Source organism: Ceratotherium simum, chromosome 39 (assembly GCF_057802395.1).
Source record: "Ceratotherium simum simum isolate JZ-2026a chromosome 39, ASM5780239v1, whole genome shotgun sequence".
In the NCBI taxonomy this organism is placed as follows: Eukaryota; Metazoa; Chordata; class Mammalia; order Perissodactyla; family Rhinocerotidae; genus Ceratotherium; species Ceratotherium simum.
In genome coordinates this window covers 3,322,912-3,347,520 of record NC_141938.1, presented here as the reverse complement: position 1 = coordinate 3,347,520, position 24,609 = coordinate 3,322,912, and the positions used below count along the sequence as shown (strand labels likewise).

General features: G+C 39.9%; 2 protein-coding genes across 4 annotated transcripts in view; one reads left to right on the top strand and one right to left on the bottom strand.

Moving 5' to 3' along the window:
• The window catches only part of LOC147912101 (uncharacterized), a 149,967-nt gene that overhangs the window by 47,154 nt on the left and 78,204 nt on the right, over window positions 1–24,609 (top strand). The gene's annotated exons all lie outside the window — the stretch shown is intronic.
• Window positions 2,393–23,078, bottom strand: LOC106803902 (uncharacterized). Of its 2 annotated transcripts, XM_087425977.1 has the most exons (5): window positions 22,932–23,078; window positions 11,734–11,860; window positions 11,468–11,528; window positions 9,439–11,096; window positions 2,393–6,403 (listed from the first exon to the last, which is right to left on the bottom strand). In XM_087425977.1, exons 1-5 carry the CDS (start codon window positions 22,932–22,934, stop codon window positions 6,399–6,401), a joined length of 1,854 nt encoding a protein of 617 aa, XP_087282103.1. In that variant the 5' UTR covers window positions 22,935–23,078; the 3' UTR covers window positions 2,393–6,398. The 2 variants fall into 2 exon arrangements, with proteins under 2 accessions (XP_087282103.1, XP_087282102.1); XM_087425976.1 differs by having other exon boundaries at window positions 2,393–11,096.

The window sequence follows — 24,609 nt, the reverse complement described above, 5'->3', positions numbered from 1 at the left end:
CCTTTTTGGCAGAGAGGAAACCTGAAGAGTCTGGGAGTTGTCTGACTGCTCTTTCCCCAATCAGAGATGGTTTTGGCGAATTAGTTTTCTTTGAGGGATGGTCTAAGTTACAGAGTACAGAATGCTTTTTGTGTATATCAAAACATTTTCCCCCCATTTCCCACATGTAGAATGAGATTTTTTCCCCCATTATCCACAGTGAGAACCTGCTTGGGCTCAGGTAAGAAAAATTCATGAAATTTGAGGAGTTTCCTAAGACTGGAGCCCAAAAGTTTTTAAATCTCAAGCTAGGCCACACTTTGGCAAATTCATCTCCAACAGTTTATGTGTTCCTAGAGGTGGCTGGCTCCGGTCATTTCTCCTACCAGGAAGTGGTAATTCTCTATAATCACCTGCTTCACATTTTGAGGACATTAGTTTGCCATGTAATCTCAAATCTCTCATGGATCTAAGAAGAGGTTTGCTTTTCAGATTGTTCACTTTTTTTCTTCTTGTGAAGATGAGAATGATCAACCCAACTCTTTACATATTGGAACAGAAACCGTTCATTCATGTCTGTTGCTCTGCATTTTTCCCTTGTGAGATTATACCATTTTCACTTACTGATTGTACTGTTAGAGCTCTTGTGAGTGGCTTCAAAATTTTTCTTTTCTGACCAATGCATCTGAAAACATTATCATACAGGGATCTCTGCACTTGGATTTCTTATCCTCATCTAAAAATTCCTATACTGAACTCCTGTGCATCACTTGAAAGACATTTTCCATGGTTACCTTCTGTTTTATCATTGCCCTTTGGGGACAGGATTAATACCCTACCTTAGTGAGACCAGACATCGAGACTATGTTGCCACATGCATCAAGTTAATAGAAATGTTTCTTACTCAAAGGTACTAAGGAGAGTAGGGATAGGGAAAGCTGGTTGAGGTGGCTTATGCAAAGGACAATGGGTTGGCCATTTAAGGTGTGTAAGGATAGAAGGTTCATGTTTTAAAGCTCTGAGCCTCCTATCTGGAGACACAAAAAGAAAAGGGGCATGTGAACCTTCATAACTTTTTACCATTGTGGGTCAGACAGGGTGAGCAGGTATCTAAAGCTGATTGAGACTCAAATATCAAAGATGAGGTCAGTGTCTTTTATTAGGGTTCATTCTTGAGGTTGGTTGACTGAATGATGCCACTACTTATTTAAATAAACTTGATTTGAATATTAATTAAAAAGCCACGTGAAAACCACAAGCAACATGTTATAGTTAAGATGATAAAACGTCAAAAAAATTTTTACTGTAGTCATCCAAAAGTGTTGAAGCAATCCAGGAATATGTCAGTATGGTTTCAGAACTCTGTTCAAATATTTAAATAATATTGTCTATTCCAACTTGTTGTGTCATTTGTTGTGCTCTTGGCGGCACCTTGAAAAGTAGCCTACCCACATAAAACAAGCAGCCCTTTCAGAGGAACAGAACTCTCCCCGGCTGGTTAATAAATAGTCCAAACTCAAGTAGTCATCAGCTACCATGGCTGCCAGGGAGTTTTCCTTCATGGAAAACATCTTAAACATTAACTGTCTGCTACATTTATTTTGAGTGTTTTGGACATTTCTTGATTGGCATTACTGATATGTTTCTTGAATGACATCATGTGTGCCCACGTCAGGACCAGCGACTCCCATGACAATGAGCATGTGATTGTATATGATAGGAAAACAGCAGACTTGTATTTGATGGGCCGGAGGCGTTTTTGCAGGAAGGTGCCCAAAAGGAAGTATTGACATGCAGTGTACACAGACTACAGGTGATGTTAGGAGGAAGATTCAGCAGTGGGATATAACAGTGGTGAGTAGTGTGCACTACTGCAATAAACCAAAGACCCATTTGACAGAAATGTATATTACAGAAAGCCCTCTATTTATAAGGTGCCAGTAAGCCTAATGATGAGAACAAAGTAATAAGCCCTAAAGACTGGGGATTGAATCTAATGACCTAAACAGCAGGGAGACGTATTTAGAAGAAAATTTTGTCTAAGTCAGCCATAAGGCCATCCTATCAGAGTGGTAGCCTGAGGTGGTAAAACAGGTACAACATTCATTGAACAACTTATTCAAGAGCCCAGTGTTTTGTATTTTCAGAATTTCATTGATAATAATTTCTAGAGTGTCTTGGTGAGTCCTTGTATTTTGGCTTCAGCAGGGTCATGTAACAGGATGAGTAATTTGTCTATATTTTTATATCATGGTCTGAACATAGCAAGTAACCCAGCAGAGGGGGTGAGGGGCCCTATAAAGTCAATTTGCCATCAGCAGTAGGGACCCCTTCCTTGGCCTGGAAGGTACGTGTTATGAAAGGTTCGGGGATTCGATCGGAGACGTAAAAGAAACTTTCCACTTCAAACAAATGGACTGAAGGTATATTTTATTATATAGAGGATAGTAAAGATGATAGTCCGCAAACAGATCTGAATAGGTCAAATATCAAGAAGGAAAAATATCAGCTCGACTGGAAAGGGAAAACATCCACATCAACTGAGATAGCAGCAGGTTAGATTAGATCATATGAGAGGGAAAAACATCAGATCAAGTGGAAAGGGAAAACATCCACATTGACTGAAGGGAAATGACACAAATCAACCGGAAAGAGAAACACCAGGTTGACTGAAAAGAGAACACATCAAATCAATTATTCACAACAAATCAATTACTTCACAACAAATCAATGACTCACAACATCCACGCCCCACTGCCAGGAGAGTCCTTTCAATCGACATGGCTGGGCAGGAATCACAGGTCCTGGGCAAGGCATCCCTTCCACAGGCGGAACTCTCACCAGGCCTCAGTCTTCAGCAGTTTTTTATAGCATCAATAATTTTCAGAGTAAACAGTCACAGAGTTTTTTTCAGAGCAAGCATCCAGTGTTCCCATGCACAAACGGTTATCAGTGGCATACGTGCACTGAGCCTCCTGGCTATCATTCCAGCCCAGCAGTTGTGTACATGCACTGTTTTCTCTGGTTATCATCCCAGCCTGGCACAAATGGCCAGTCTGTCCCAGGCTGCGGCGCCCAAAGGGCCTTGAAATTTTTACACATTGCAACTATCTCCGTGGGAGAAGGGCCAGTTCCCACCACGCAGAAAGCAGCTTTTATATTTCTTTGTGTGCTGGTGGCTGTAGGTCAATGGAGCGGCCAAACATGGCTGCACTCATGTCAAGACAGTATGTCCATTAATTATATTACTAGTGACTTGTTTTTTCACATCAGGTTCATTGGTCAGTCAATAAGTTAACCAGGGCCAAGGAGGGAAATCACTTGAATTTTGCCTAGACTCTTAGGGTAGAGGCCTATAAGCAGTTTCATATTAAGTGAGAGCATTGCAACAAGGTCAATACCATCAGGTGTGAGGTGTCCATATATGTCTCAGAAACTTGCGTCAGTTTATCACCCTGAGCAATGAAATCAGCCTCTGCAGACTGAAATTAATAAGTGCAGAGTAAGGAGTGACTAGATTTGTAGTTGGGTAATTCTGAGGCAAGATATTTCCAGAGTTCTTTATGCCATAGTGGGCAACTTTGGATAAGGAGTTGTTACTATTTGTAGGACCACACAGCTAGATCATTGTCAATGGCCAAAGGATCTGTAAAAATGTGCAGATGTGATTGATTCTTGGCCAAGAAATTTTCTATGGCTAGCATGACCAGTTTGACTAATCGATCTGAGCTTGGGTCCATTCTTTGACCAGTGATGGCCTGTTGGATCTAGGGACAGAAGGCAGCATCTCTGCAGTGGACTCCATCAGATGTGGTGGTGCACGCTATCAATAAAGTATATGAACATGTTCACCCATGTGCTCCTAGGTGACTCTCCAAGTGGCCAATGTGTCTAAAAAGGAAATGGCCTCTTCCACAATGGATTACATCAGAGAAGAGGGAAATACACTACCTAGTATCCATGGGATATTCCAGAAACACCATTTTTGGCTGGCTCTATGCTGTAAATACCCATATCACTTCAATGAGGAGGCCTCTGGTTAGGAAGCCTGGGGGGTCCTGCATTCATAACCCAAGGCAAAATGGGAAGCTGGCTGTGGAGGATCAATTCAGCCCCTGGGAAGGTCTCCATTTACATAAACACTGTCAGTTACCAGCAGGGGCTTCTCTAATTGTGCCAGTATCTGCTGAAGAAAAGTTTCTGGTACAAGAATTCTTGGGTAATTTATGTCCACCATGGGAGGTTTAGAGACTCCTGGATGAATAACAGGAGGCTTCTACAGCCTCTGTGATAAAGGAGTGTGGGGAGGGGGACATTAATGGAGTGCTATTTCAAAAAATTCTAGATCCTTTTGTTCCCCAATTCAATGTAAGTCAATTTTGAGTGTTGTGTGAATAAGCAAGCAGATCTGATAAATATGGGATGTTTGTGGTTGCTGTGGCTGACAGAACATGCCCGTAACATGGTTTCTACCACTTCTGTCTCCCTCTCAGCTCACAGCCCCCTCCTGCTGCCTCAGAGAAATTTTGCAGAGTGGGACATGCATGGATTTCTAAAGATGTTTCCAAGTAAGCAGGCACAGAGTAGGCTTGAGGTGGGAAATGAACAGCTGGAAATGGTCTATGGTTGGCAATGAGAAGAAATGATGCTGACGCACATGAATGAGAATGTCCCCAGGCAGATCCCGCTTGGGATACACTTTTATGTTTTAAAACCACAGTATATCCAAGGAACCTGACAAACTCATAGACAGATTTGGGGAGCTTCTCACCAAGCTCATAGTATGTGTATGAGATGATGGCAGGTTCAACTCTAGAGCATGACTTGTTTAACTAAGACAGGGTTGCAATAAAGGACTGTGGAGGACTGAGTCCTTCTTCCTCAGTCCTCCAATTCTTCCTAAGAAGGATCCCTCACTGGTGGAAAGAAGAGTTGAACACATAAAAATCAAGGTTCAGGAGAGCTTAACATTCTCCTAGCGTATGAAAACAATTGTGTTATGTGTTTTCTAATTATTACTCACAGGCACATATATAACATATATAAATATATATAAAATATTTTTACTGTACTCGTGAGTTTTCACAAAAGTATAGAATTACCTCCATGAAGAGATGGAAACTATATCATCATATCAAAAGAACACTCTTGTGGTGCCCATGTGAACAAAACCTCCAATACATAAGTTAACACTAAAAAAATGGAAAAGATTGAACTTCCTTTGCTCTTTTAAACCTCCAAGTTGTTAATATTGTTTCCCACTTTTCCAGAACATGTGCTGGAAATCTAAGCATATGGAAGAGAGACGTGTGAACAGCAATATGGACGATGGGGCTTTGTGAATCACGGAAACAAAAGTCTTCCAGCCACTCTTGCCACTCATCTTTTCTTACAAGAAAAGATGTTGAAAACTTCCCATTTTGCTTTTTATACTCAATTAGGATATTACTCAAAATGATACCCTGTCCTCTGCAGCTCACTTCAATTATTCCTGGGATGACTGCCTCTAAACATTCATAGCTCTTTCTGGGGTTTCCACTGGGAGATTACAGTAAACTTGCATAGATATCACTCTATTCATGGAACACACTCAGGATGAGCTAGAACAGTGCAGATGAAGGTAACTGTTTCTCTAAACGGGAGGAACTCCATGGTTTAGTGGTATATGTTGCACACTCAGTCTGTAAAGCAGCAAAATGAAAAAACCAAACATTTTAAACATTTAAAGGTAAATGAAAATTCTCTCCTATAATATTAAACACAAAAAGACATCATAATTATCTGTGGCCTAAATCAATAGGAAGTCTCAAGTCCAGATAACGATAATAATGACATCCTCACTCACTCCTACCCTCAAAGAAAAGATATACACACACCTCAGCATTCCTATTAGCTCATATTGTTTTTTCACCTTTCTTCAAAGCCCTATTTCCAGCTTACAAACCAAAGCTTTACCATTTGCTAACCATCTTTTTTCCCACAAACATATAAGCACCATGATTGTAAGAACTGGTTTGTTTCATGTCACTATATTCAAATCCTATTATGCCTTATTTGTGTAAAATTGGGTATGTTGCCTCTATAGTGCATGGTATGTGAGAGATGCTGAAACATTAGCACCAAGAGCCTAGTCTCCGAGAAAGTCTTGATTGACATAGTGGTCCTGTCTCTCTCCCTTGCTAGGTTTGTATTATCTCACAATTTACCTAAACTCAAAGGCCTCAGGTGAATCATAAAGGAGATACGAAAAATATTACATAGTATACTAAGTAAATTTATATAACTTAACTAAGGTACTTTATGGTAAACAGTGTCTAACACACCTTAGGAAATATATCAGTGATTTGATAATAAGTAGGAAAGGCAAAATCCATTACAGAGGACTGGGAGCTGGCGTGTATTCACCGCAAGGCCAAGTCTTACCCTGCAGAAGAGAAAAATGTCACACATCATTCATCAAAGGTAAATGTTAACCATAATGGGCCAACACATTTATAAGGGAACTTTGTAACTCTATCTCTAAAAATGGAAAAAGATAAAATCCTAAATCATAAAAATGACCAATATTCCCCTCTTCTTACTAATATAACTGGAGCTTCTTAGAAATTAAGTTTAGCTCCATTAAATTGTTATTGCCTTCTAGAAAAAAATGATTATGATACCAATGATAGAATAAAGTTTACCTCCTCATAGCATTCAAAACAGAAAAATGTCTTGCTTCCTTGAATAGCAATCAAATCTTCTAACACAAGCCAAAATCCTTTAAGCACTCTGTTACTGTTATACCTCACAGTCCTTTATGGTCTGTGGTCATTCTTATTAGAACTCATTACACCCCTCTCTTTTTTTTTTTTTTTTTTAAAGATTTTATTTATTTTATTTTTTCCCCCCAAAGCCCCAGCAGATAGTTGTATGTCATAGCTGCACATCCTTCTAGTTGCGGCATGTGGGACTCGGCCTCAGGATGGACGGAGAAGTGGCGCCTCGATGCGCACCCGGGATCCGAACCCGGGCCGCCAGCATTGCAGCGCGCGCACTTAACCACCAAGCCACAGGGCCGGCCCTACACCCCTCTCTTTGACAACAGGAGTGATCCTGTGGGTCACTGGCAAAGGACACTGAGAAAACTATGATTTAAGTTTTTGGTATTGAGAATAAATGAGAATAGTTTCATGACAAAAATTATAACTGCACTAAAAGAATAAAAAATATAATTTTCCTGACGAAAAAATACCTGAACTTGTATGCACATGATAATACTAACTCATAATGTAAAATGATTAAAGAAAACTGTAAAGTTTATCTGAAAATCCACAATTATAAGATATTTTAATATATCCTGAGGAAATAAACAATAATATTTGTTAGCATATGAGGGCTTAGAAGACAGTTGATAAATTATCTCTATGAAACAACTATAGAAACGCTAGTTTCACAAAAAAATGCATGTACTTTTAAATACATACAATCAAACATAATTAAAAACATTTTGAAGAATCATTTTCATCTACAACTAACAGTTAACAGTCTTCCTGATAGGAGGAAGGTGCTTATTCTCTTTTTTTGTGTGAGGAAGATTGGCCATGAGCTAACATCTGTTGCCAATCTTCCTCTTTTTGCTTGAGGAAGGTTGTCCCTGAATTAACATCTGTGCCCATCTTCCTCTATTTTGTATATGGGATGCTGCCACAGCATGACTTGAGGAGCAGTGTGTAGGTCTGTGCCCGGGATCCAAACCCATGAACCCCAGGCCACTGAAGTGGAGTACGTGAACTTAACCACTATGCCACCAGGCCAGTACCATGGAAGGTGCATATTGTCACATGGAAGAAGCAGGTCAAGGTAGCCACTGCAGAATGCAGCAGAGAAACAAACTCCCATGTCATTTTTTTTAATGCACCACTGTGGATGACATGGTGAATCAGGAAAACATCCTGGCTAGCAGCATTAACAGCAGAAGGTGTTTCCCTATATACGCTAGACCTTAAATGGATATAATCTAGAAAAAATGGGAATCAAAGAATATTCCCAGTCATGCAAGTTTGAATTAGTTTCTTGGTGGACACAAAAGGCCTTACAGAAAAATCCAAACTCTGATGGATTTTTGAGGTGGAACTTGTGAAGATATCAGTGGAAACCTACACCTCAAATAAAATGGAAATCAAAGAGTTGGTGGTGGTTTTGAGGATACTCTTGACTGGAAGGGCAAAGAATCCAAGAAACTGGCTACATGGTGTCCTGGAAGCTCCTATGTATCTGCCTCTCTCTTTGTATGTTGGCTCCTAAATGTGACTGTTTTCTTCTCTTCTGCCTTCCAAATCTCATACAAGTGAGGCTACCGGTGAATTCTAGCTGGGAAGTATAAAGGGGATGGATTCTGGAAAATCTAGTTCCCAACATTTACTTACAGGAAGGATATCTCCAACTCTAGCTTTTTTTGTGCGTGTGAGGAAGATTAGCCCTGAGCTAACATCTGTTGCCAATCCTCCTCTTTTTGCTGAGGAAGATTGGCCCTGGGCTAACATCTGTGCCCATCTTCCTCTACTTTATATGGGACATCACCAAAGCATGGGTTGATAATTGATGGGTAGGTCTGCGCCCAGGATCTGAACTCGTGAACCCTGGGCCACCAAAGCAGAGCACGCAAATTTAACCAGTAGGCCACCGGGACGGCCCCCCAACTCTAGCTTTTTGTTCTATCATAGGCCTCTTTTATTAATCAAAGTCTATTCACCAAATACCAGTCAGAAGGACAATGGGCAAAGGCCTAAATTTGAAAATAATAATTCTCATGAAACTATACTCTTTGATAATCTTGCCATACATAAAATTTATTCCAAGTGTTTAATAGTATGAAAAATGGACAAGCAGCTTCTATACCCAACACCACAAAAAAGGAGCTTTTTCAGTTAAAAAAAAAAAAAAAAGCACAGTGTATATAATTGAATTGGGATATCCTGGAACTGCCACAGAAGGCCACGAGGAAAATTCCAATAAATACCAAACTGTCATTTTTCAATGGCCCCTTAACACAGAAAAAAATAAAACATTATAAAAAAAAAAAAACCTAATTGCACATGAGAAATACACGTCAATTCATGCTTGGATCTAAGAGGCTTCAAGAAGTAAAGAGAAAATATTAACAGATTTAAGGAAAACTATCTATTAATCTTACGTATTAGTGTAGCAAGATGCCTTATAGAATTATCTCACCTCATATTCACTTCTAAAAGTAATTAGTAGAAATCCACAGTCCAATAATGTACCTTAGGAAAGCGGCTTAGTAAACACAATATATTTACAATTTTGATAACAACTCTTTCATATTGAAAAGTTTTCTGGAACATTACAGATGTATTAATTCCTATCAAGCTTTCTCATGTTATTTATATTTCTTTTTGGTGGGAGTTTTCACATTTTAGGAAGCGGGCCAATTGAAGCCCTTCCCACACTGTTTACCTTCAAGAGGTTTTATCCAGTGAGTCCTTTCATGCCTTCGGAAAGAACTGGAATCACAGAAAGCTTTCCCACATTCCACACATTTATATGGTTTCTCTCCAGTGTGCACTCTCACGTGTCTTTGAAAGTTTGTGTGACAAATGAAGGTTTTCCCACATTCCTTACATTCATGAGTTTTCTCTCGAGTATGACTTCTTTCATGTTTTTGAAGAGAACTAGGACAAGTGAATGCTGTAGTACATGTTTCACATTCACATGGTTCCTCTCCGGTGTGACTTCTTTTACGTATTTGGAAGGAATTGTAATAACTGAAAGTTTTACTACACTGCTTACATTCATAGAGTTTCTCTCCTATGTGACTCCTTTCATGTCTTTGAAAATTGTGATGATATCTAAAGGCTTTTCCACATTGTTTACAGTGATAAGGTTTCTCTATACTGTGAGTTTTTTCATGTATTCTAAGTGAAGTTGCAACACTAAAGGCTTTCCCACATTCTTTACATTCATAGGGTTTCTCTCCTGTGTGAGTTCTTTTGTGTATTTGGAAGGAAGTGATATAACTAAAGGCTTTACCACACTGTTTACATTCATAGGGTTTCTCTCCAGTGTGAATCCTTTGGTGTATTTGAAATGCACTGGGAGAAATGAATGCTTTCTCACATTCCTTACATTTATAAGGTCCATCTCCAGTGTGAGAGATCATGTGTGCTCGAAGGCTTGAGAGAGCAGTAAAGGCTTTCCCACATTCCTTACATTTGTAAGGTTTCTCTCCAGTATGAGTTCTTTCATGTACTTGAAGGGAACTGGGAAAACTGAATGCCTTACTGCATTTTCTACATTCATAGGGTTTTTCTCCAGTGTGATTTTTTTCATGTTTTTGAAGAGAACTGGGACAACTGAATGCTTTACTGCATTTTTTGCATTCATACTGTTTCTCTCCATTATGATTTCTTTCATGTATTTGGAAGCCTAGATGAGAAATGAACGCTTTACCACATTGCTTACATTTGTAGGGTTTCTCTCCTGTGTGAGTCCTTTCATGTGTTTGTAAGGAAGTATAATATCTGTAGGCTTTCCCACATTCCTTACATTCATAGGGTTTCTTTCCAGTATGAGTTTTTTCATGTCTTTGAAGAGAACTGGGACAACTGAATGTTTTAGTACATTTTGCACATTCATAGGGTTTCTCTCCAGTGTGAGTTCTTTCATGTACTTGAAGTGAACTAGAACAATTGAAGCCTTTCTCACATTCTTTGCATTTATAAGGAGCATCTCCAGTGTGCATTCTCATGTGTCTTCGTAGGGTTTTGAGCCACATAAATGTTTTCCCACATTCCTTACACTTATAGTTTCTCTCTCCATTGTGATTTCTTTCATGTTTTTCTAAAACGTGGAAATAAACAAAGGCTTTCCCACATTCCTTACATTTATAAGGCTTCTGTCCATATTTTTGATATTCAGATGGTTTGTTTTCAGCGTGACATCTCATGTGCCTCTTAAGGGATGAATGATGCATGAAGACTTTTCCACATGCACTGCAGTCACGTGGTTTCACTCCAGGAGTTTTCTTGTTCAGATTGAGATTTGGAATATGGCTGAAGTTTTCTCCACATTGATTACCTTCTTTACTTTTAAACACTCTCTCTACCATATGACTTCTGTGAAAAAACAATCACATTATTAATGATTTTATATTTATTATACTATGATTTATAGAAATAGTGTAGGTTTTTTTGCCTTATCTGAATTGTTTGAAATTCAATATACTGAATGCACTGCAAGAGGACTTCACCTTGCTACTATTTAAACAGTGAAATTCACATGGGGTTATTAACACTGTTTCCAAGTAAACTCTTTTGCAAACACTAAACAACTCTGTCACATTTCAGAAAGGATTTTTTAGTGAAAATTTTCTAAGAATAACTAAATTTGAAGCAGGGATTATTTGTTTTGTTTTCTTCTTTAAAAACTTTATAACATACCAGGATTCTCACATGAGACACTGCTTTATATTGTGAGTGTGACTCACCTTTGTCTTCTCCCCTGGTTTATGTAATGATCTTCAATGTCATGATCTTTCCATTTCTTTCCTAAAACGCAGACCAAGAAAAATGATTCCAAAGTGTTAGAAATTATTAAAAAATTATTCAATTCTAGGTCCATGATGAGCTGTGACCATGCCTTGTTTATTTGTCAACATATCCCCTTTCTACATTCCAAATATTGGAGCAACATCGATGGGCAGGAAGCATTTGTTCTCTAATTAACTAAATCAAGAAACGTCCTCATCCTTACCAATGGAGGCCAGATTCCTGAAGGTTTCCGACATCACATCTCTGTAGAGTTTCTTCTGTGAAGGATCCAATAAAGCCCACTCCTCCAGGGTGAAGGTCACAGACACATCCTCAATGGCCACTGAGACCTGAAACATCCAAATATGTGTATAGTAAGGTGCATGAGACTGACTGTTCTAGACCTCCACACACCCTTTGCAGGAACGTTATGTATGATTCTGTCTCCTCAAAACATTCACTCTATGACTCGATCATCAGAAACTCACTCTCTGTACACACTTCCTCATCAATTTAACAGCATCATGAATACAGAGAAATTATTTACACACTTTTACTATGATCACATTACATCTTATTTCTCTCTAATGGCAGGGTCCAGAGCACGCTGGGAAATGCCAGAAATGCTATACAAATGAAACTAATATCATTTTAAGACTGATGATTCCTTGTGAGAAGAATTCTTTCATCTTCTTCCTTATTACTCACCAGTTACAGTACTCCATGAGGCAGAGGGTCAAATCTGCATGAGGTTTCAAATGGATAAAAACATAGTGAAGAACTGAAAGCTATTTTGTCTCATCCCATCACCAAGCATGAGAGTCCAGGAGGCCTCTAAAAATCAAACTTTTTTTTTTTTTAAAGATTTTATTTATTTATTTTTTCCCCCCAAAGCCCCAGTAGATAGTTGTGTGTCATAGCTGCACATCCTTCTAGTTGCTGTATGTGGGACGCGGCCTCAGCATGGCCGGAGAAGCAGCGCGTCGGTGCGAGCCCGGGATCCGAACTCGGGTCGCCAGCAGTGGAGAGCGCTCACTTAACCACTAAGCCACGGGGCCGGCCCTAAAAATCAAACTTTTAACAAAGCCAGCTGGCCACATTGTCCTAAAGTACTCCAGGCCATTACAAGTAATGAGATGCAGCTGGCAGAATGTAAATATTCTTCTGGGGGAAGCGTTGCTTTTAATTTGTGTAATATTTATCACAGACTCATTTCTTCCTTTCTTTCTCTGTCCAACTTGATGGAGCTCAAAAGTTACTTCAAACTTAGAGTTCAGACATGAGAAAGAAGGCATGACAATGTACAACATAAAATCTCTACACTCATGTGCCTCACAGCTGCTTCAAACCAATTTCAGAACACACAGTGAGATGATAATGTGCCAGCAGAGCTCTTTTTGGTCAAACCCAAACAGTATCCTGGGCCTTGTTGCCCCTGAGGGGCAGATTAAGAGCTGTAGATTTCAAGGCAGTTCACCGAAGTCCAAAATAGTTTGAAGGTGAATTTGCCCATGATTATAAAATATGTAACGGATTCAACAGTGCTTCCCTTCAAAAGAACATAAAATCTCCATTCTCCAATTTCAGGACAAAGTGTTGCACAAACAGCCACTGTAGATGATGCTCTGACTACTTCTTGTCTGGCATTTAGGAAACCTAGAAGCTATCCTTCTCAATGGCATAAGAGGAAAATAAACAAATGTGAAATGAACAACTCTTAGATCCATGAGAGCACTGAAGTCATAGGACAAATGAGTGTCTCCAAATTTGGGAAAGAGAAAAGAAAGATGGCATTTTGAAATAAGCCCCTAATATTCTGTTCTTAACAAGACCAGTACTCAAAAAAATCTATTTCACTGGAGTCTAATGCAAAGACCAAAAAAAAACAGAAGAGACAGAACCCAGTATCAATGAACCTGTTAGGACAACCTTTTTCAACAGAGGTTTAAAATACACATTATGGAAATACATAAAGGAAAACAGAGACAGAAAAAATAAATAATAACCACTGATTTCCTAAAATTAATCATAAATGGCAAAATTGTAGATCCATGAAGCTCAGAGAACACTAAATATGAAAACACCAAAAGTGCACACCTAAGTATATCATATTTACACTGGACAAAAATCAAAGACAAACAGAAATATATTGAAAGAAGCCAGAGGGGAAAACACACCTTAGGTATAGAAAAACAAAGATTCCAATTAAATCGGACTTCTTTCCAGAAACCCTGTAATCAAGAACGGAGTGGAGGGAAATATTTAGTGTTTAGAAATTGAAAAAAAAAAACACTCTCCTAGAATTCTGTGTCAAATTATACTGTTACCCCACAAAGGGCACAACCTGCTCACCATGAGACAAAAGCCAATCCCCAAGAGGCAAGATGGTGGAAAAGAAGGGGCAGTTTATTACAGCTTGCTAGCAAGGGGGAAGATGGCCAACTAACGTCTCAAAGAACCACCTTAAGGGGGCACAAAATCTTACAGCAGTTATATAGGCCGATGGGTTATAGGGGAGGAGGTTAGGAATGTTGACCTTCTGGTGTTAACAGACTGGGAGTTGCCACACTAGATCTTTCAGTTTTCACTGATGATGGCTATCAGGATAGACTCTCTGTTTGGGGGTCATCACATTCCTAAGGAACTCAAAAGAACAAAGTTATCACCTTACTGCAGCTGGGAGGTACATGCACAAGCAGGGGTCGTAAAATCTACGGAGCAATTAGATCTTCTGGAGGGTGCATATCCAGCTGGTTAGTATGTCAGAGGTCATTCAAAGTTACAATAGGGTTTTTCTCTTCTACAGTATGGCTTCCCTTGTCTCAACCTTGTCTTGAGTCGGTATCCATATTTCAAAAATAAAGGAGAAATAAGGAGTTTCTGAGACAAAAACTGAAGGAATTTGTCATTAGTACACCTACTTGGAATAAAACATTGTAAAATTCAGAAAGAACGTAAATAATAAAGAGGAATATTAGAAATGGAATAAATAAGTGTAAATATCTTTATTTCTTATCATAGTTAATATCACAGATTATAATTTGTTGAAAGTAATATTAGCAATGATGTATTTGGTAATGATAAGTTTATAGACAAGTAAAATAAATGACAACAATGTGACAAGGGACAGGGAAGGGGAAAAATTAGGAATAGTGTGTTGAGGTACCTGCACACAGTGAAGCAGTAGAGCGTTACTTGACAGAGGAGGTGGGTTAGTTGTAAACGTGGATTGAAAACTCAAAGGTAACCACTCAAAGAGTGTCATAAAAAGTGTGTAATTGATGTGCTAAGAGAGGAGAAAAAAAGTCAGATAAAATACTCAGTTAAAGCCAGAAAAACATGGAAGATAAAGAGAAACAAACAACAAGGGTAAAAATCATAAACTGTAAAAGGTTTGGTAAATATTAATCCAGCTGTATCAATAACCACTTTAATCATCAATGGCCTCAATACAACTGAGAGGTACAGTAATATCAGATTTTTAAAATCACATTTAATTATTTGTTGTCGATTAAAAAGCCACTTTAAACATAAAGCCACAGATAAAAGGTGAAGGGATGAGAAAATCATACCATACCAACACTAATCAAAAGAAAGCTGCCATAAGTATATGAATTATAGGCAATGTAGATTTCAAACCAAGGAAAACTCAGAGATAAAGAGAGGCATTACATAATGATAAAGGGGTCCATTCTCCAAGAATGCATTGCCATCCTTCATTTGTGTGTGCATAACAACAGAGCGGCAAAATATATAAGGCAAGAGCTGATAGAATGCAAGGAGAAATCAATGAATCCATTACTAGAGCTATAGATGTCAACATCCCCTTACCATGAACTATAAATTTTGGTAGGCAAAAAATCAGAAAAGAAAGTTGAACTGAACAGCACTAAAGAAGCAATGGATTTCATTGTAATCTATGGACTACTTCATGCAATAATAGCAGAATACATGTTCTTCTCAATTTCACATGGAACATTCAACAAGACAAAACACATTCTGGGACATAAAACACACCTTAACAAATTTGAAAGAAGAGAAATCATACAAAATATCCTCTTAGACCACACAGACATTAATCTAGAAATCAATAACAGCAAGATAGTTGGAAAAGGCCTAAATATGTGGAGATTCAACACACTTTTAAATAATACATAGGATCAAAGAAATCTCAAAAGAAATTTTGAACTAAATGAATTTTAAAAACCAATATATCAAAGAACGAGGTGTGCAGCAAAAGCAGTACTTATGGGAAAATTTATGCCATTGAACAAATACACTGGAAGAAAAGAAAGATCTATAATCAATAAGGTAAGCATCTACCTTAGAAAACAGTACAAAGAAGAGCAAATTAAACCCAAAGTAAGAACAACAAAAGAAATAATAAAAATTAGAAAAGAAATTAATATAATTGTGGGAAACTAATGGAGAAAAATTTTTTAAAAAGCTGGTTCTTTGATAAAACTAATAAAATTGATAAACATCTAGTTAAGATAACTAAGAACAGAGGAAAGACCAAAATCACTAATATCAGAAATGAAAGGAGGGGGAATTGAATATATAAGAGGATTTGAAAAAATCCAACATCCATTTATGATAATAAACTGGTAATAGAGGGGAACTTCCACTTCTTGAGAAAGAACAGCCTCACAAAACCTGTAGCTAAATTCATAAGGTTTGTTCCCTATGAAATGATCGTCTCTGTGAGACACCTGAAATAATTCACAACAGCAGAAGTAACTCCTGGAATTAATAAGAAAGTATAGCAAAGTTGAAGGGTACAGAAGTCAACTACTTTCCTACAGACCTACACAAATACACTCAGTTGATCTTTGCAAAGGAGGAAAGGCAATTCAAATGAAAAAGAAAGTCTTTTAAACAAACAGTGTTGGAAATAATGGATATCCACATATGAACACACACACAAAAAATGAATGCAGACACAGGTCTTACATATTTCACAAAAATTAACTCAAAACACATCATAGATCTAAATGTGAAAGGCAAAAGGAATAAATTCCTACAAGATAAAATAGGAGAAAATCTAGATGACCCTCGGTTTAGTGATGAATTTTTAGATAGGGACGTAAAGTCCCTAAGAGAAAAAAATGATAATTTCACTTCATTCAAATAAAAAACTGCTTTGCCAAAGATAGTGTTAAGACAATGAAAAGACAAGTCACGGAGTAGGAGAAAATCTTTGCAAAACATGTATCTGATAAATGACTGGTATCCAAAATATCCAAAGAACTCTTAAGTCTCAACAGTCAGAAGAAAAACAACCCAATTAAAAATTGGCAAAAGATTTCAACAAACAGTTCACCAAAGAAGATAGACAGCTGGGAATTAGGCAATATGAAAACACACTCCATATCAAATGTCATTGGAAATTTGCAAATAAAACAATAATGAGGTATCATTAAATACTTATTAAATGGGTAAAACTCAAAACACTCAGAACACCAAATATTGGTGAACATGTGAAGCTACAGGTAATTCTCATTCATTGCTGGTGGGAATGGAATTGGTTACCCCTACAATGGAAGACAGGGACTTAACTTTTCAAAACAAAATACAGTCTCACTATGTATACTAAGAGCCAGCAATCACACTCCTTGATATTTTTCCAATTGAGTTGAAACCTTATGTTCACAGAAAACCTGTACAGGAACATTTCTTGGCACTTGATTCATAATTGGCAAGAGGTAGAGTTAAGCAAGATGTCCTTCAAGACTCGAACACATTATTGGTGGCATATCCATATAATGAAATACTATTCATTGATAAAAAGAAATGAGGAGTCAAGCCATGAAAACACATGGAGGAACCTAAAAAGTAAATGGCAAAGTGAAAGAAGCCAATCTCACAAGGCTACATACTGTGTGATCACAAGTATACGACATTCTGGAAAAGACAAAAGCAAAAGCCAGTAAAAGGAGCTTTGGTTTTGAAGGACTTGGGGTTTGGAGGGAGGGATGAATCACTAGATGGAACACAGAGAAAATTCAGGGAAATGAAATTACATTATATGATACAGAAATGGTGGATCCATGTTATTATACATTTGCCAAAGCCCATACATTGTGTAACACAGAGTCAATGCTAATGTACACTGTGCACTTTATTGCATCAATATTGGATCATCATTTGTAAGAAATGTAGCACCATCACACAAGATGTAGAAAATGGTGCGAACTGTGTGGATGCAGAGGGATTATGTGGGAACTCCCAGTACTTTCTGATCAATTTTTCTGTTAACCTTAAACTGCTCTAAAATAACTGAAGTCTTAAAAAAAAAGATGAAGACAAACTCATTACAGTTCAACCCTGATGACTGACTGATGACTGAAACAGGCCATGTTTCATTCAACTGATTTGAACTTAAGAGATCTTACTTGACTTATGATGGGCTTATGTCCTGAGAAACCCAAAATAAGTTGAAAATATCATAAGCTGAAGATGGATTTAATACACCTAACGTGGCAAAAATCATAGCTTAGCTCGTCTACCTTAAACATGTTCAGAACACTTACATTAGCCTTCAATTGAACAAACTCATCTAACACAAAGCCTATTTTATAATGAAGTGTTAAATGGATCAGGTAATTTACTGAATACTGTACTGAAAAAGGAGAACAGAATGGTGTAAGAGGATCACGTGACTGACTGGGAGCTGCGGCTCACTGCTTCCGCCCAGCATCATGAGAGAGTATCGTACTGCTCATCACTGGCCCAGGAAAGGATCCAAACTCAAAGTATGGTTTCTACTGAATGCATATCACTTTTATACCATCGTAAAGTTGAAAAGTCATAAGTAGAACCATCATAAGTCAGAGACCATCTGTATTTCAATAAGCCAGTACGGTGCTCTATGAGCCTGAGACCTGTAAAAAACGTGAAACTTCCACTGAATGCCTTGTTGGAAAGTGAGGCACTGTATATTCTGAGAAGTGCCATGGTTACTATCAGTAGTGTCTGGAATTCCAACATGGATAAGTTGTGCCTTGGTGAGTCCTTTTATTGTGGACTTAGGAATGTACAGACAAACGTTACCTAAATTTATATTTTGGGTATCCCTGAGTCAAGAGATTCCCAGAGTTCTTTTACCACAAAGGGGTAACTTTTGGAAAGTAGCCCAAGAGTCTGAAAATATGCAGATGGAGCCAACTATGGGCCAGTAATAAAATGACTGACTGATGTTTGGTTAGCTGTGGTGACCCTTGGTTTAGTTCTTCATCAGGGATGTCCCAATGGAGGGATGAAGAGCAGCAACTCTCCACTGAGCTCCATCATGTATGACTGTGTCTTGTTGTCCTTGAAGTCTAAGCACTCCCCAGTGCTGTGCATTCAGTTAACCCCAAGGAACTACCCAGAGAGCCAAGGTGTCTGGGAAAGGGGTGACCTCCTCCTATACCCTAGCATCTTTCAAGGGACTGAAGTAAGAAATGTCGTCCCTCCTGCAGGTGGCATAAGCCAGGGGGCCAAGGTTTGGTCCCATCATTACAAATAGGTGTCACTAGCCGTGGGGGCTGGTGGAGGGCTGTTTCCAGGGCCAAAGGCAAAATATGCAGCTTAGAAGAGGATCACATGCTCAGTGTTTGTGAGAGCCTCTATTTTCAAGAGCTCTCAGTACCTGGTGATAATAGCAGCTCTAATGGCATATAGTGTGGGACTAGGGCAGGTTCTTGCATCAGAAGCCTATGGACAACTTCAGGTCCTCCTCCTGAGATCCTCAAATCACTGTCATCAGGGTTAGAGGCCACCTCCATGACAAGCGGTTGCTTTACAGACTTTAAGGAACAAAGGCTTAAGTTGGGTTTGAACTAATCCCTTTGCTGTGCAAAATGCAATCTGTGGGTGTTGTCCACTACAACCCAGAGGGTCAGGATCTCTGCAGCAATAGATGCAGGGGCAGCATCAACAGAGTTACTTAGGGGTCCTGGTGAGCACTCTGTAAGCTTGTCATCTACTGGCTGCCTTTCCCTGTCTCTTCTCTTTCTCTCTGAAATAACTGCTCTTTAAGGAGTGACCATGTGATAGGCTCACCTCATTCCCAGGGTAGAATCATCCTTGTACCTCCTCCACTATTCCCCCTAATGTCTGGGTAATCCCAGCCTCAGTCACATCTTCACTCTAAATACAGACAGATTCTAGCCCAGATGCTGACCCAGGACCACTTGTAATGAGGGCCATTCTCATACTCCTGCTCCCAAAGGACAAGGAATTAAGGGAACTGCCAACTCAGAGTCCTCTGTACATACAACCCAGGCTTGGTGTGTCAACAGTGCACACAGGGCAGCACAGCTCACAGGAGGAGCTGCCCAGCAAGCAGCAGCTCACAGTGCAGGAGCCTCCAGGCTTTCTCATCAGCCCGTCCAGACAAGAAGGCCTAGGGGAAAGGGAGGGGTGAGGCTTAAGTGTTCAGAAGCCAAACACCAAATAGGTGGACCCTGGCCACTCAGTACAAGGACAAACAGAATAAGAAAAATAGGCATTTGCACTGGCTTGTTTTTACATAAAGAAGCACTAACAGGATGATGAAGCAGTGATCAAAACTGGTCATTTGAGGGGGGCTGGAGTGAGAGCAGAGGAGTGGGGCAGGACGTGCAGGCAGGGAGTCTCCTTAAGTTAGTTTCCTCTGAACGGAATATTTTAATCCTTCCAAAGCATTATTTACTTTAAATAAAAAGAAATTTTTATATAACATATTTTCCTATGATTAATCATTACTATTAACTAACTTTTGCTTTATTAATTAATTTAAATTTTAACTTTCGTACATAGGAAACCACTCCAAGATTTGATCCTTTAAAGAATAATGGAAATAAAATTCTAAACCTTAAAAAATGAAAACTGACAAATCTCTTTCTATCTAAAAGGAAAGGGGCACCCCAGTTTATCCCTCCATTATAGTAAACATCAGAGATATTTTCAGGAAAGATAGCATATTATAATACATTAGGGGTTTGCAATTAAGACTTTAAATGTAAGTGTTAGAAAGTGTTAGAAATTATAAAAAAATTATTCGATTGAATATGAATTTGAAAGACTTTTACATAAGCTTTGCAGTGTTTTCTTCATATAAATTAAAATAAAAATTCAAATGTTTTTTCCTCACAGTAATTAAAATAGGAATTTATTTGCCTTAAGAATAGTATAGCTTTTTCAATGTAAAAGTTCTCTAGGGACATGGAGATACAAAAACTAACCAAAAATTGGAAAATGCACCTGAAAACTTAAATATATCGATTTCATATCTTGAGGCTGTCTTGCCTAATAGAACAAAAATTCTGTTGGTTCCACAATTTTCCTGCATGACTCACATGGTATCTGTCAACTAACTTACATTTTAAAACCCCAAGTGCTAATGGAAACTAGAATCCAAGAGCTACAATCTTCCATTGATAAAGGAATCCAAGGACAGAAACACGAATATTCCAATCAGTTCATAGAAGGAGCCTGCTTGTCTACAGTTCAGAAGGAAAATCCACGTTCAGAAAGTAACCATATTCCCAAACTTGGGGTCTAGACTCTCCCAGTTGAGACAGAACCCCTAGAGTGGGTCAGTCCCTGGGAAGGAGGGAGGGGACACCTGAGCAGCCACAGGAATGAACTCTGGGAGCTCCTCACACCCTCCCCTCACCTGTGAGCATGGAAGCACGGCCTCCCCCAGGCTTCCCTTCTCACAAGTGAGGACACGCTCAGCCTGATTCAGTTTAAGGTTCTGACCCAAATGAACCCCCAGATTCATAAACCCTCCATCCACAGGGCAGAACTCCTGATCTTCACAGACTTTCTCAATGTGCACAAATTACGCTCTCAGTGCACCCATATCATGGTTACAACACTCAAATACAACGTTTAAAACGTCTAGGTCTAAGGAACCACACTTACAGCCTCAGAGAGGGCATCACTCCCCACCCCCATGAGCACGTGCACCCCCAGCTTTCCAGGGCTCTGCAGCTCCTCTCAGTATAGAGGCTCCTTCCACGGGGGGTGTGAGCAGTAGGACACCTGCAGGGGGAGGCTCCCCAGGAAGAACAACTGGGCCTTCAAGTCCTTCCCTTTGCAGGCCCAAGGGGGCCTTAGCTTGGAGACAGTGACCTCAGGCTCTGCTTCCCACTGGAGGTGCTCTGGAACACCAGTGATATTTTAGATACACAAACCCAGTGTTTAAACAATCCAGCAAAATCACTCAAACACAGTGTTTATCTGTTAAGGAGAGAAGAAAATTATAAGTCACTTTTACTAGCTCAACCAGAAAACCCCAAATATCTATCACTTTCAGAAAAAAAGATGAGAGTGAATTATTATTTCCAGGGCAAGTTTGTTTTCTAAATAATTAATCATACTTGAACTCTTCTCATCTGCAAATCTAACCCCTCGACTTTCACATGAAACCACTCAAAAGCAGAGAAGAGTCCTCAGGAACTTACTACACATACTCGGGAAGAAAAATGTAAGAGAAAAATTCTTAAATGGAAAGTAATACTGGAATATTTCATTTTTTCTAACATTTACCACTCTTTCCTCCTTGGAAATATTTTATAATGTCTTCCAAGTTCTATTAATTAAATACATTTTAATTCCCATTGAAAAATGGAGACGTAAGTAAATGAATACATCTTTTCAGGGTGGTCTACCCAGGGAGGGGCAGTGCTACCAGGACAGAACACTCTGGAAAGATCCTGACGGGAGCGGCACAAGGATTTCATACACTGTATTCCAGGTGGTTATTCTCGGCTTTCCTCTCATGTAAAATAGCCACAGACACAAAATTAATCTTTAATAAAAGCCATGCAGGGCTCGGTGGAAAAGGAATAAACAATTACAATATTGGGTCTGACCCAATGATACTGTGAAATGAAATGACGATGATGCCGTGAATCAGAGAGGGGGAGTGGGTGTTTGGGAATGCGGGGAGGGATCTGGAAATTCAGGAACTTACTGCCAGCCCTGGAAGGACTAGGCTGGGGGAACAGGGTGGTGGATGTGAGACCCTGCTTCCCAAACATGCGGAAAACTCAGGAGAACACGAGTCCCCCTGAGGAGAAAGGAGGGACTGGGGACCCCACAGCCCACAGCTCCTCCCACGCAGGAGCCCCGGAGACCGAGTCACGACTGTCCCCGATGACCCTCCCCGCGGTCACCGCACCATCTGGGGACACGCGGGGCTGCGGGCGCAGCGCTGCCCAGAGAGGCTCCGGGGCCGCAGTCGCCGCGCGCAGTGACCACAGGACGCCCGGGGTCCCGGCTGCCGGCCCGGCCCCCACGCTGCGGCCGGAGGGGACTGAGGTCCGAGCGGCGCCCCCGCGGACTCGGGCCCGCAGACTCGGAGGCGACCGCGGGGAGGCCGGTCCCGCCACGGCCACTTCCAACCAGCGCTCCTCCCCGTCTGCTCACCCGGGGCCGCACACTCACCATTTCTAGGTCTCCCGGGTCCCCCTGAGTCCCTCCTATGTCGCCCACGGCCAGTGCAGATCACAGCGTGACAAACGCTGAGGTAGAGCCACCAGGGACCGTTAACGGCACACAACACACGAACCAGAGCGAGCCCGGAGGAAAACGGGCCGTCCACGCAGGCGTAGTTCTTCGCCCCACCCACCTGCCCCAGCGGCGCCCCTGATTGGACAGTTTTCAAAGCGGTGCTCCCTCAACCCTGAGTGACAGCAGTTGAGGAGGACGCGGGGTTCAGCCAAACCAGCTTCCGCGATCCTGGCGGAACCTGTCCCCGCCTAGATATTTGTATTTAAACAGAACTTTTTCCAGGCCTGCGGCTGCCACTGTTGTTCTCCTCCACCTCTTTAAGAACGCGTGGTAACACGTGTGCATCGGGAATTCCTCATTCAGTTTCAAGAAGGAGTAAGTACAGACTCTTGTCTGAGTGCCCGGGCCAGGACAGACTGGAAAAGAGGGTGTGTCCTCTAGGGGTCCAGGGCTTGGGGTAAGGCTGCGACGCCACTCATAGAACCCTGACCCTTATTTAGAAATGCAGACACTTAAATGAGCCTTCATCATCTGTGATAGTCTGGTTCCTTTTTGATCTTTAATCCAGCGTTCAGCCTTCCACCCATCCCTGCCGCACCCCATTCATTTGGTTCTGAAGATAAAGAATCTCGGGGCACTTGACTCTGCTGGGAAATTTGAACCCCACAGACCTAAGTGGGCGCAGTGACTCTTCTCAGACCAACTGCAAGCTCAATTGTACGTTTTACACTGAAAGGAAATTTATTTTATATCAGTTTTTGCCTGTGTGCCTAGAAATGTAAACCACTATCGTATCCCTAAGATAATTGAATTCTTTTTTCATGGATATAAGATAAACAATAAATCATTGTGTAAATTTGAGGTGCACTTGGAAATTATTCCCCCTCCAGCTTCACTGAGGTATAATTGACTAATAAAATTGATTTAAAAATTACAACATGATGATTTGTTATATATATACTGTATTGTGTAATTGCAATTTATTAAGAGTGGATCTTAAACACTCTTACCACACACAAACACACACATGCACACACACACAGACATGATAACATTGTGAGGTGATGGATGTGTTGATTAACCTGGAAACATATGCCTAAGAGCCTGAATTGCAAAACTCTTAAGGTATATCTTTCTTTGTTTGAACAGCTTTATTGCAATGTAATTGACATACTATACAGTGCACCTTGTTAAAGTGTACGTTTTAATGGTTTTCAGTATATATGTAGAAATGTGAAATCATCACCACAGTCAATTTTTGAACATTTTCATCACCTCAAAAAGAAACTCCTTTGCCCTTTAGCTATCACTCCCAATCTTCTCATCTTCCTCCTCCAATCCCAGCCCTAGACATCCACTAATCTACTTTCTGTCTCTATAGTTTTCCCTAATCCGGTCTTTCCTATGAATGGAATAATTAAATATATGGTCTTTGGTATTGACTTCAGTCACTTAGCATAATTTTTTCAAGATATATCCATGTTGGACCGTGTATCAATATTTATTATGGCCAAATAATATTCCATTGGATGGAAATAGCATGTGTTTACCTATTCATCTGTTCATAGACATTTGGATTGTTTCCACCTTTTGGCTACTAGAGATAACATTA

Bases quoted from the DNA above. Each gene is read 5' to 3' on its own strand.
- LOC106803902 (XM_087425976.1), bottom strand. The intron at 11,529-11,733 runs GTAAGGATGAGG...TCTGCGTTTTAG, and splicing joins CAGGAATCTGGCCTCCATTG to GAAAGAAATGGAAAGATCAT. The intron at 11,097-11,467 runs GTGAGTCACACT...GTTTTTTCACAG, and splicing joins AACCAGGGGAGAAGACAAAG to AAGTCATATGGTAGAGAGAG.